General features: G+C 46.1%; 1 protein-coding gene across 1 annotated transcript in view; it reads right to left on the bottom strand.

Annotated features, from left to right (window-relative positions):
• The window catches only part of LOC121945845 (atrial natriuretic peptide receptor 1-like), a 46417-nt gene that overhangs the window by 16636 nt on the left and 17004 nt on the right, over positions 1-12777 (bottom strand). The window contains exons 3-5 of the mRNA XM_042490195.1: positions 7358-7545; positions 6579-6692; positions 3434-3569 (exon numbers count right to left, since the gene is read on the bottom strand). Coding sequence (XP_042346129.1) covers positions 3434-3569; positions 6579-6692; positions 7358-7545 — 438 coding nt within the window. The remainder of the gene's footprint in view (positions 1-3433; positions 3570-6578; positions 6693-7357; positions 7546-12777) is intronic.

The raw sequence follows: 12777 nt of genomic DNA on the forward strand, positions 1-12777 counted from the left end.
CTTTGCTCTGAACGTTCAAGGCTCCGCCTCGCCGTTACTCCGCCTTGCCATTCTGTATAAAAAGGTGTGATCGCAGACTCGGGGGACAGAGTTGTCTCATCTTAAAGTCGACAGTGGAGGCAGTAAGATCACACGTTCAACGTCTGTTTAAGAGGAAGAGTTGGAAGGGGGAGATAAGTGTTATGGTGGGACAGCGTGCTCGGTGTGCGACCCCCCGTGGAAGATTTAAAAAGCAGCTGTTAACGGTTAGCAGCTAACTCAAAGAAGAAGACCAGCGGCCATAAATGTCCACAGACAGTGAAAGCAGTAGGTCCAGGAGCTCCTGAGCAGAGGACGACCTCAGCCTGCTGACACGTATGTTACACGCCACACTAAAGGCCTCACTGTCGTGTTAAACTTCACGGCTCTTTAGTTTCTGGATGGCTTTCATACTGTCTAAATGTCACACTGGAGTGGCGTTACACCTGCTCTGTTCGATTCTATGTTCAAAGCAAAGGTGCCGTGACTGACTTCCCAGCAGCCCTATTGCAGGGTCTTTGTATGAAAATGATTACTTTCGGCCCTGCACAAAACAAAAAGGAGTTTAAAGCTGCTGTGGACAACAAACACTGTGAGAATCAACCACATTTATCAGCTTTACTCTGTCATCACCGCGTCTGTGCCGACAGAATCACGGAGGTGGCAGCAGACTGACATTATCCTGTACAGCCCTGCGAATGTGGACGTCACAGCTTCTCCGTCGCCGAGGTTTTATTTCCTATTTCATATCTGAGCAGAACATACTGTTCATTCCTCAAAGGTTGCACAGAAAACTGGCATCAGCAGCGAGCGCAGCGTCACAGATACGAGCTTTAAGATAAGCTCTCTACAGTGGGAAACCCAACACAATGAGAGCAACAGAAGTACCAGGAAACCAGTTAAAGTCTGACATCAACTCAGAGCTGAGAATTCATCATCAGACTTTTCTCTAGTTTGTTAAGTTGCACTGAAGAATTGTTACTAATAATGTGTTTTTTGGTTTTATCCAAATTTAAATGCACACATGAATCAATGTCTCACTCTTCCCACATCTCTTTCTACAACTGCCCACGAGTCAGGTCAAGTCAATTTCATTTATAAAGCCCCTTGTCACAAAACACGGTTTTTCCTCAGAGGGCTTCAGAGCATACGACATCCAAAGAAATTTATGGGTCAACAGAGTCCAAAATGTGGATTTTCTTCATCTGAGCAGCACTTTTGACACAGTCAGAGCATTATTATTACAGAACGTGGGTTAAATTCACTGTGCGATTCCTTCAGTGGTTCTCTTCATCTTCTCGACATGAACACTCACAGATCATCTGTGTGGGGCGCCACAGGGCTCTGTTTCAGGGCCAACTTTGTTTTCTCTTCTCTCTTTGGGCCTCGTTATCAAACAGCACAATCTTAAATTTCATTGTCACGTAGATGAAACTTAGTTGTGTCCTGTAAACCTTCTGAATCAGTCGAGTGTTGGCTGCTCGCGGTTCTTGGGCTTAACATGTTTCTTCTGAACCTCCTGAATGACTGAAGAAATTGTGACCAGGAGACGTTTCAGCTGGTTGTAATCTGCAGTCCTCACAGCCAGACGCCAATAAATCATCCTTAATTCTGACACTATGTTCCTTTATATGTAAACACATTTTAAATAGTTACTGTTGGATGACCTCAGCCCAATGATTAGGATGTATTAAATGCTTTTAGATAAATTCTGACAAATGTAAATATAAATTTTAAAATGTGAAGAGTTATCAGCTGTCCACAAACTTCTTTTGTCATGTGGTTGTCAGTCAAAGTGTCTGAGTATGTGCTGCAGTCCCTCTGTTATCTTGGGCTGGAAACATTTGGTCGGCTGCGCAGTTGGTTGGTTGATAAGCTCTTCTCTGAAAAATTTTTCTTTGGTTGGACAGTCGCTGGTGTTACTTTCATAAGACCACGTGTCCACGTGCGTTCAAGTATTTCTGCTGCTGCGCTTGTCCTCTGTGATTAGATTTTTCAATTCTCATGAAAAAAAGAAGATACTCAGTGAGGAATTTATTACTATGGATTTATTTTATAGTCTCCAAAAAAACTCCACTGGATTACAAAGCTTCTGGAAGAGATACGACCAACCAGCTGTTTGCTGCCATGTCGATGCTGCATCACAGACTGAACCTTTAAACAGATGATTCACGGTGATAACAGTGGCCTTTGTTTCAGAGGAGAGCAGCTCACACAGACCACATCACCTTCTGTCCTCACAAAAAATAACCTCAGCAACATCCCATAATCAGTCTGACCTTAATGTCAGTAGCCAGCTGATTTAAGCGAGCGAGCGGCACAGCTCTCGGGGCGAGGATTCATTTTACTTCAGTCACTTTACATCTTAGCGTAAATGAAACTAAACTTTCGCTCTGACTGAGCTGATCACAGATGAGCACTCTCCCTGTGAAACTGTCCAAAACAGGAATACATCGAGCTGCTGCTGCTGCTTCACAACCAACAATGTCCCAGCAACTATTTAACCACTGACAGCTGATGGGAAACATCACTAATTTGCAACATTTCTGCGTGTTGAACTGTTTTCCTTCAAGTGAGTCAGCGTGAATTTACCTTCTAACAGTACGAAGCAGCAAACATGCAAAATATTCACTGGAACCACAACACACCACCTCGAGTTCAGAAATCATTCTTCAACAAACCACCTGATCACTTCATATTCAGGGAATCAGAAAGTCTGCTCGCTGTGAGGAGCCGTCAGCTCTGTGACTTTAAAACAATGCATCGACAGTGTCGCCTCCGAGGTCACACCGCTTCATCTCACGTGACCCTCTCAGAGTGGATTTGGTGTCAAGAGTACACAATGAAGGGCCTGAAAATACAAATGAATAGCGAAAATCTGACTAACAAGTCAGTTGCTACTTTGACTTGCGTGATTTTCTTTTGATGAAGTAAATATTTCATGAGCACTGTTGGAGGGAACCTGAGAACAGACGAAATGAACGGACGAAATGAATGGACGAAATGGAAACTGTTTTGTCTTTTGAACATTGTGATGATTCAGATATTATTGCAAATTCCTGATGTTAACCTCCTGTTAGACTTTATCTTACTATTAAAATGATATTTGAATCAAGTATGTCTCAGCCATGTGCATCACTTTTTATTATCCCCTGGAAACAGTTTCCATCATGTTGTGAGCTTCTTGCAGCACTTTTGTAAATGCGGTAAAGATGTTTGTGCTATCTGCATTTTTCTCAATGCGAGGTGCGTGAAGCTCTCAGGGCCACCATTCAAACTTAAAAAAAAGGTTTTAAAATGAAATTAGATCTTAAGCTGTCAACACTCTCCAGAAGAGGAGACGCAGAATTTCTCCTTCTGTGATGACATTTGCACAGAGACAATGAAATCCAGAAAAAGGTTCAAAGGCACCGACCGTGGAAGGTTCGATTCCACATCTTCCTGGTGACAACTCTGCCCGGAGGCCGGTCGGCGGACATGGACAGTGTCTCGTTCAGAGCATGAGCGTAGAGCATCAGACCGTCGTAAAATCCTCCGGCTATGATGTTCATCTGGAGGAGGAGAGAAAAGGAGCTCTGAGAAACAAACCAAAACCTCCTTTCTGCTGCGGCTTTTCCTAATGTTCCTCTCTGTGGAAAAATTTACTTCAGAGAATTTACTCTGTTATTTGACATATAACTTTCTAACTTTTCATTATTTTAAATGTCCTTCAGCTCAAATGTGTTCATCATATTTTAAAACTAGAAGTGCTTGATAAACACACACACACGCACACACACACACACGCACGCACACACACACACACACACACACACACACACACACACACACACACTGGCTGATAAATTGGTATCCTAAAATCCCTCTGAGCAGATTACAGCATTGAGGGAAGTTGCAGGTATACAGACCTCAGTTTCAGATCAGAAACCCATTAACCAACTAATCAATAAAATACAATATTAGTTATTCACAATATAATAAAGGAAATCTAGAAATACCACCTTGATGTTGTTTGTCTCTGAGCAGTTTCTCTGACAGTGAAAACATGTTGGACTCACAGCAGATCTGAAGTCAGTTTACAGATTAATGTCTACACTTCAGTTTCTGACCAAACGTCTTCTGTCCTGAGACGTGACATCATCATAACGTCACAGCGTGACCTTTGACCTCCTGGACAGAAAATGAACTTCGTCATTTATCCTGTTGGACAGTTGTGTGTGAAATTTTGTCATAATTAGCAAATTAATTCTTGAATTTTGGACATAAACCTGTTTTGACCACCAGAGTTTAAGTTCAGTCCGGACTGCTTTCGTCAGAGAAAATCTTATTTTATATTGTAAAATGATATTTTTGCAGTATGGCTCTGGTCTGGGACCTCTTTGCCTCGTCCTTGATCCCCCAGAAGCCCACTGCGAGGCCCCCCACTGGCTCAGCAGGTCAGCAGGTCGGCTCTGGCTAAACTCAAGTGTTTACAGCGAGTCCGTCTCAGTCTCTCAGGAGTCCTCATGGTCAAGTCATCCGATAAGCAGGAGTGAGGCGGAGAAGAACCACAGGGCAGCAAATGTCCGGATCATGAAAAATAAAACTAAATCTCAAAATCAAGGTTGGTTTTTTTTTTCCTATTGTTGATCTGAGCATAAAATCCAAAGTATGAAAACTGTGGCATCTGATATATAAACGAACGATTCTGGATTTCAAATTGGAAATCAAAAGAAGGAACGATATGCAGTTTTTGTTCGTTCATCGTCTGAACATCTGGCCTCAGTGTGTTGATTCAAGCCTGAAACATCCAAACTGTTGGTGACGTATGAGACATTTCACACAAACATGGCAGCGCTCTGACGGCCTGTGGAAACTCAAAATGTCTTCAAAATGTGTAAGAATCCAAAAACTAACTCAAGAACCTGTCAAGGACCTGTCGTCTTAAACACCAAAGATTTACATCTCTCAGCGTACATCACCCTTTTTACATTGGATATCTCTGTCCTCTGTGTTTCCGTTTCTTTCAGTCACAACGTGAAGCGAACAACTGGGCACGTGTCTCATCACCGCTGAGGACATGGTGTCCTCATCATGAGAACATGGTGTCCTTGTCATGAGGACATAGTATTAATGTCATGGGGACATGGTATTATTGTCCTAAGAACATGGTGTCTTCGTCAGGTCCTCGACATGGTGTTATCCTCACGAGGACATGGTGCTATCGCCATGAGGACATGGTGTCCTGATCATGAGGACATGGTGTCCTCGTCATGACATGGTGTCCTTGTCATGAGGACATGGTTTTCTCGTCATAAGGACATGGTGTTATCTTCATGAGGACATAGTGTTCTCATCGTGAGGACATGATGTTATTGTCATTACGACATAGTGTCCTCATCATGAGGACATGGTATTGGTGTCACAAGGACATATCCTGTCTCAAGCAGACGCCGAAAAATGAGTCCACTCCTTTGTTACTTCTGGGCGGGATTACTGTAACTCCCTATTATCCGGTTGCCCAAACAAGTCTCTCGAAGCGGTGCAGAACACTGCTGCACAGGTACTTACAGTAACCAAGAAAAGGATCCTATTTCTCCTGTTTTAGCTTCTTTGACACTGGCTCCCTGTGAAATCCAGGATTGGGCTTGCCTTGGACCAGCCCCTAGTTAGGCTGACATAGGTTTAGTCTGTCGGAGGACTTTCTATGATACACTGAGCTCCTTTTTGCCTGTCTTTCTCCATCCATCTGCAAACGCTCATGTCTTTTTACGGCGTTACACTAACTCGGCGTCTTCCCTTCCCCTCCTTGTTTCGTAGTTTTCCTCGATCTTTGCTGCAATCTTAGCCGTGCCTCGATCTTTGACTGTGCTTGTGCTGTGGTTGCACTGATGCTGCTCCTCTGGCTCAGCCTGGATCACGGCCACGGTAGTGCTGTTGCTGTGATCCTGTCTGTGGCTGCGCCTTGTCATGGGCTTTGGTTGCACTGATGCTGGGAACTTCTACTGCCATTATTATTAGTCATGCCTCTAATATTAATATACACATGTGACTGTTATCAACACCTACAACATTTGCATATAACGTCACATGCTATCATAGAGTGCATTTAGTAATTTTATGTCTATCACTGTTGTTATATGTTATGTTATTATTACCATTATTGCTGTGCATCTCTCCCACTCTCTTCTTCTCTCTCTCTTTCTTTTATGTTAATACTGTAATTTCATTGTTTTTTATGACATCTATTGCAGGTCTGTCTGTCCTAACGTTTCCCCACGTTGTAGGTTTAGGGTTTTTTTTGGGGTGGGGGGGGTGTCCTTAGTCAATGTGAGGGTCTAAGGACAGAGGGATGTCTTATGCTGTAAAGCCCTTGACTTGACTTGAGGACATGGTGTTATCGTTATGAGGACATTATGTTGAGCTTCTCTTCAGGGTTTTACTGTCCTGATTTTACACCATGTCGTCTTTATTTCAGCAGCAGCTGATGTCTGTCACACACACACACAGACACACACACACACACACATACACACATACACACACACACACACACACACACTCAAACACACGTGTCTCACCAGAGAGTCGTTGACGGTGTAGTTGAATATCGTCTTGGCGTCGGTCTTCAGGTTGGTGACGAACTCTCGGTACTCGGGATTCTGTGGCTCTCGGTATGTCAGGATCTTCACGCTCTGAAAACAGGAAGAGGCTGACTAACACAGTGGATCGGTCCCTGAATGTTGTTCTGTCAGATGTAAAAACGGATAATTATAACCAACAAGTAAACAGAAGAGTGGATATGCCGTTTGATCCTGTTCTGTGAATGTTTGGAAACAGGAGACGCTGTTGCTCTGGTATTTAACCTGATTTTACCAAACCGTACGATGTCACCGAGCTGTACGATGTCACTGGCGTGAGCAACACGCCATCAGGCCATCGGCAGTTGTCCAGCTCAAAGCAAGACATCAGATTTGGGTTTAAATCTGGCATCCGATCAAACAGACTAGATTTGGTGTTTCACTGCCGACCTGATGGAGACTCGTGGACTGGGCCGGTTCAGACCGCACCCTGGTTCTGTCTTTGGGGAATCATCATTATAGCTGCATAGTGAGGACAGTATGAAGGAGACACACCAGATTCAGTTTAACAAGAAGATGATTTCAGGATTTTTTAGACACAAAGATTTGTACGTTATCAGGAAAGAAACCCAACATGAAGGGAATGCCGAGAATGATCAAATAGTCGGCAGATGGACGAGCGCTGACGAGTCATTTTAACGGTCGAACAGTCGGTCTGCAGATGGGCGAGCATGGACGAATCATTTTACTGATCGATTTATCCCTGAAAGCCGTGGTACCTGGAAGGCCTCTCTGGCCACGGCGTCATCCTGGTCCCCTCGGGCCCACGGCTGTCCACGTTTGGAGTTCAGACTGTCCCCAAACACGTCGATGTAGAAGAAGACATATTGCTCGTGAGGAAGATCTGCCTGCCGAAACTCAACCATCAACTTCCTGAAGATGTCGGGTGAGCAGCAGACAAACATCACTGTGAGACAGGAGAAACAGTCGGTCAAGGTCAGTTTGATTTTAATAACAGCTGCATTCTAAGGTCAAAGTTCAAAGGTTATTCTACATTAATGCAAACCACAGATATTTTACATTTCTTTGCTTTTTTAATTTATCTTAATTTTTGAATTAGATTTTTTCCAGTTGTACAATATGAAAAGGCCTGTGACAAATGAACATTTCTATAATAGCCGCAGAAGGCTGAGGGTGGCGGACACCAACAGACGATCCGTAAAGCCGGTGACGTTGTGGGAGTGAAGCTGGACTCTTTGACGGACATGTCTGAGAGGAGGATGCTGTCCAAGCTGCATGTCATCGTGGACAATGTGTCCCACCTGCTCCAGGACGGGCTGGTCAGCTACAGGAGTACAGTCAGCACACGGCTGATAACACCAACATGCACCGCAGAGCGCCACAGAGCACCAGAGTAACACAGAGCAACACAGTAACACAGAGCAACACAGAGCGCCGCAGAGCACCAGAGTAACACAGAGCAACACAGAGCGCCGCAGAGCACCAGAGTAACACAGAGCAACACAGAGCTGTGTGTGTCTGTGTGTGTGTGCGTGTGTCTGTGTGTGTCTCTGTGTGTGTGCGTGTGTGTGAGTGTGTGTGTCTGTGTGTGTGTCTCTGTGTGTGTGTGTGTGTGTGTGTGTGTGTGTGTGTGTCTGTGTGTGTGTCTGTGTGTGTGTGTGTGTCTGTGTGTGTGTCTGTGTGTGTGTGTGTGTGTGTGTGTGTGTGTGTGTGTGTGTGTGTGTGTGTCTGTGTGTGTGTGTGTGTCTCTGTGTGTGTGTGCGTGTGTGTGTGCGTGTGTGTGTGTGCGTGTGTGTGTGCGTGTGTGTGTGTGTGTGTGTGTGGCGGAGCTTCAGGAAGTGTCCGAAGGCTTGATGATGATGACATTCCTCGGACTGGCCTTTCCTGTCCACTGCCTCTATTGTTTCAGGTTTAATAACCTCTGAGCAGGAAGTGAGCGGTGAAACCTCAGAAACCTCGCGGGGCCGAAAACTCTCCGACTGAAACTGAGCTCCGAGTTTTCAGAGCAAACCCGAAACTGAGCCGCTTCTATTTGTTCCCATCAACCTGCACCAAAAATACTCTGTCCTCTCTGCATCCCACCTCTTTACCAAACATCCTCTACACACACACACACACACACACACACACACACACACACTCTCTCTCTCTGGTTAAGGGTTGAGGAGTTAAAGGCTCAGAGTTCAGTTTACCAAAGTGGCTTCAGCCAAACTGGTGCAGCAGCTGAAGCAGGCGTCACACACAGAAACACCTCCACCAAACACAGCAGAGTGTCCGAGCGCCACGATGAGGACGGTGAAGGTTTCCAGCTCGCTGCAGAGAGAACAACAACCAGAGTCTCTCTGATCAGTTCAGCTTCCTCCAGCTCCCCCCTAAACTCTTCATGGAAAACTCTCCTTCCTGGTGGACGTCATGCCATGTTTACCCGGAGCTGCAGCATCGTGATTTTTTGTATCGTAATCAGCACGGCGCTCCGAGGAGGTGCTTCCCAAACTTCCGGAAAAGACGAACAGTATCGGCTGTCGTTCTGCCACCGTTACGCTGCGAATGCTTACGAGCAGCAGAAACAGGAAGCCGGACCTGCGGGTCCTCTAGTGTCCAGCAGAGGCTCTTCCAAGCTGCACAGCGTTCAAACTTAACAGCAGAAACAAACGTCTTTGCAGCTTTTTGGTCTCGGATTTCAACATTCAGGACATTTTTGAGCCGGATGCTACACATCTATGGGCATGCACATCATCAGGATGGTTTCACCTCCACCTCCATCTGAGTCAGCAAAAACCCAAACTCACACTTTTTATGTAGCTTGGCTGTCTGACAGCATCTGTTTTTGATTTTTACAATCATGCCTCACATGTGGTCATAAAAGAAAAGTTAGCGAGGTGAGCAGAGAGCGAGGAAATGTGTCCCTGACGGACACACTGACCTCATGTCTGACACTTTTTTATGGTCTTATGGATTTTTGAAAAAAAGAAAACACATCAACAGATGGCAGACACATCACCGACCCGAGTCACCGACCCGAGTCACCAACTCGAGTCACCGACCCGAGTCACTGACTCGAGTCACCGGCCCAAGTCACCGGTCAAGCTCTAATTACCAGCAGATGCCTTTCATGTTGAGATACCGTGACTGCTGGGATGAATTACATGTTCAGTGCTGACAGGATGAGCCAGAGGACGGCTGCTGCGTCAGGTGGACTCGGGATCAAAGGTCAGAGCGCAGACCCGAACCTGAAACCAGGACCACAGCTGCCCAGCCCTGACCTCTGACCCCTGCACACTTCCTGCCTCCTGCAGATGAAAGGAGGCCAGTTTCCACCTTCCATTGAACAGTGTGACAGCTGCTTTCGACAGCACGGACACTAAAGTCAATAAAGCCCATTATCACAACACATGGTTTGCCTCAGAGGGCTTCACAGTGTACGGCATCCCTTTTTCTATCAACAGCAGTAGAAACTCAGAAACATGTTGCATTTCATCGAAATGACTGAAAGAAACCTGAAAACGTGAAGCAGGATCTCACCTCTCTGTCTCTCTCTATAATCAACACTTTGATATTCTGTCACTCCCTTCAGGAGGTTCACACCTGCCGACTCTCACCTTCAGGAGGCCTCACCTCCTGCTGACCGAGCCGCCGCCACTGCAGTTTGTCTGAAGACGCCGAGGAGACAAAGGACGATAATTACTCTTTCCTCTGGCCGGTCTCAGCCGATTCACACACGACCTTTACAGAGTTACGCATCAAGTCCTGAAACAGACCTGATGACTGCGGCACATTAAAGAGAGAGCGGTCAGCGCTGCTCAAAACTCCTCAAAGCAACAAAGCCCAACTCTGACATTTGCAGAGTGACCGCAGCAAATGTGAAGTGACATCAGAGTCAATACCAACGGTTCAACCGGAGCAGAAGACTTCTTACACCTTTTTCTGACCGGATTTGGTAAAGGTTTGATTCACTATGTGATTCATCGGTGATGAAAATCTGACAGCTACAGAGCTGCAGAGCTACAGAGATACAGAGCTATAGAGCTACAGAGCTACAGAGCTGCAGAGCTACAGAGTTCCAGAGCTGCAGAGCTACAGAGATACAGAGCTATAGAGCTACAGAGCTACAGAGCTGCAGAGCTACAGAGTTCCAGAGCTGCAGAGTCACAGAGTTGCAAAACTACAGAGCTGTGGAGCTATAGAGCTACAGAGCTACAGAATGCAGAGTTAAAGACTGACAGAGCTGCAGAGCTAGAACACTCCTCCTCCTCCTCCTTTCTTCCACCTCCTCCTCCTCCTCCTCCTCTCCTCCTCCTCCTTTCCTCCTCCTCCTCTCCTCCTCCTCCTTTCCTCCTCCTCCCCCTTTCCACCTCCTCCTCTCCTCCTCCTCCTCCTCCTCCTCCTCCTCATTTTCACTCTACAGCTCCTCATGAGTTCTCACTCGATGTACTGTGCGTAGAAAACAGACACAGCTGACACAGGAAGTGAAGGACACAGTACAGTGCTGTTGACCTTTGACCTTCATGTAGATGTCACCTGGCGCTCGCCAACCATCCCGAGCCCCCCCCCGTGCGTGAAGTCGCCGTCCTTGCCGCCGCAGGCTGACCTCCAGCCCTCGGTCCTTTGCTGAATGTCAGTCTCTGAGATTTAACAGTGCTCACCTCACTTTTTATTTCTTACTTTGGTAGAAACTGTGTTTGAGCCTCTGCGCCGTCAGACTCTGTAAACGGACCTAATATAGCCAGATTTACGGCGCAGAGTGTTTCCACTGAATTCCAGGTGGTCACTGGAGACTCGGCATGGCAGACGGCGCAGGTGTCGGTTTCTCGGCGCTCCTTTATTTGGTCATGTTATGAAACAATAACGCAACAGCGTGAACTCTGCAGTCACGCTGCATTCAGTTTCAGACAGAAGATTTTCTGCAGGTTAATGACGCTTTTCCAGGTTCCAGCAATCAGACGGTCCTGAAGGAAACCTGCGGTCAGAACGGCACTCGGCAGGCAGCGAAGAGGCCGAGCGCACGGAAACAGACGAGCTCTGGATGGCTACACGCTGGACATTCATTAAGTGTACGGTCCATTTGGTTTCTCACCGGGGCCGAGGGGCCGAGGGTCCACGGGGCCGAGGGGCTGAGGGGCCACGGGGCCGAGGGGCTGAGGGGCTGAGGGGCTGAGGGACCAAGGGGCCCGAGAAGGTAATTCGCCAAGGCAAGAGCTGCAGGAGGACACAAATTATCGTCATCTGCTTCACACTCCCTCCTCAGTCCCACAGGGCAAATCCTACAGAGCGACACCATGATGCACCAGAGCAACATCATGACCCACCAGAGCAACTCCTGCAGAGCAAACCTGTGAATAGTTTTTGTACTTTAGTACAAAGGTGTCAGAGACATAAAAAACAGAGCCAGAGGAGGTTCCCCACACCCCCCGACAGAGGTGCTCGCTAAGAAACTAATATCCTAAAATCCAAGAAATGTCCTAAAATCCTGAAAGTATAAGTTACAAATCTAAACATATTCCTCAAAGACATTATTCTTCTTTACTTGCAAAATGACAATGATAGACTGAGTAAAACGCTAACGTGAGATTAGATTAGAGTTTTCAACCATCCAAAAAATTACAACCTGAACTGGATCCAGCCTGTCCCAGATCATCACAGAAAATAAAGAGCCTGTTCGAGTCGGACCCGAAAAGCACCAGTCAGCATCGCTGGCTGAGTGGCAGAACGAGCCTCGAGCGTCTCCGGAGGAAAACGAAAAACGTGGTGGATCACCTAAACTCCACACTGTGTTTCCCTGCCAGAGAAGGATATCTACAAAAACAAAATCTATAATATATTCTGGACTCACATTGTAAATTAATATTAATTAAATAAATTAAGCACTGAGTGCTCACTTTTAAATATTTATTTATTTAAAAAAATGAAAAATAATTCCCCTACAGTCTGTGCCCAACCCAGCCAATCAGCGCATATTTTCAGGACGAACCTGAGCCGAATTGTCGGACCTTTTAGGGCTCATGACGCTCAGGTTGAGCTTTGTACCAATTAACCAAACAAGATGATATTATTTTCAGTGTGGATTCACTGAAGAGATACTGGAAACCGAGCAGGGAACCATCGGGACGTTCCCAATCCCCTTTGATTTTCAAAATACAGCACCGCTGTATGTGACAGGAACAACCAATAACAGCCGGTA

The sequence above is a fragment of the Plectropomus leopardus genome, chromosome 7, assembly GCF_008729295.1.
Source record: "Plectropomus leopardus isolate mb chromosome 7, YSFRI_Pleo_2.0, whole genome shotgun sequence".
Classification (NCBI taxonomy): domain Eukaryota; kingdom Metazoa; phylum Chordata; class Actinopteri; order Perciformes; family Serranidae; genus Plectropomus; species Plectropomus leopardus.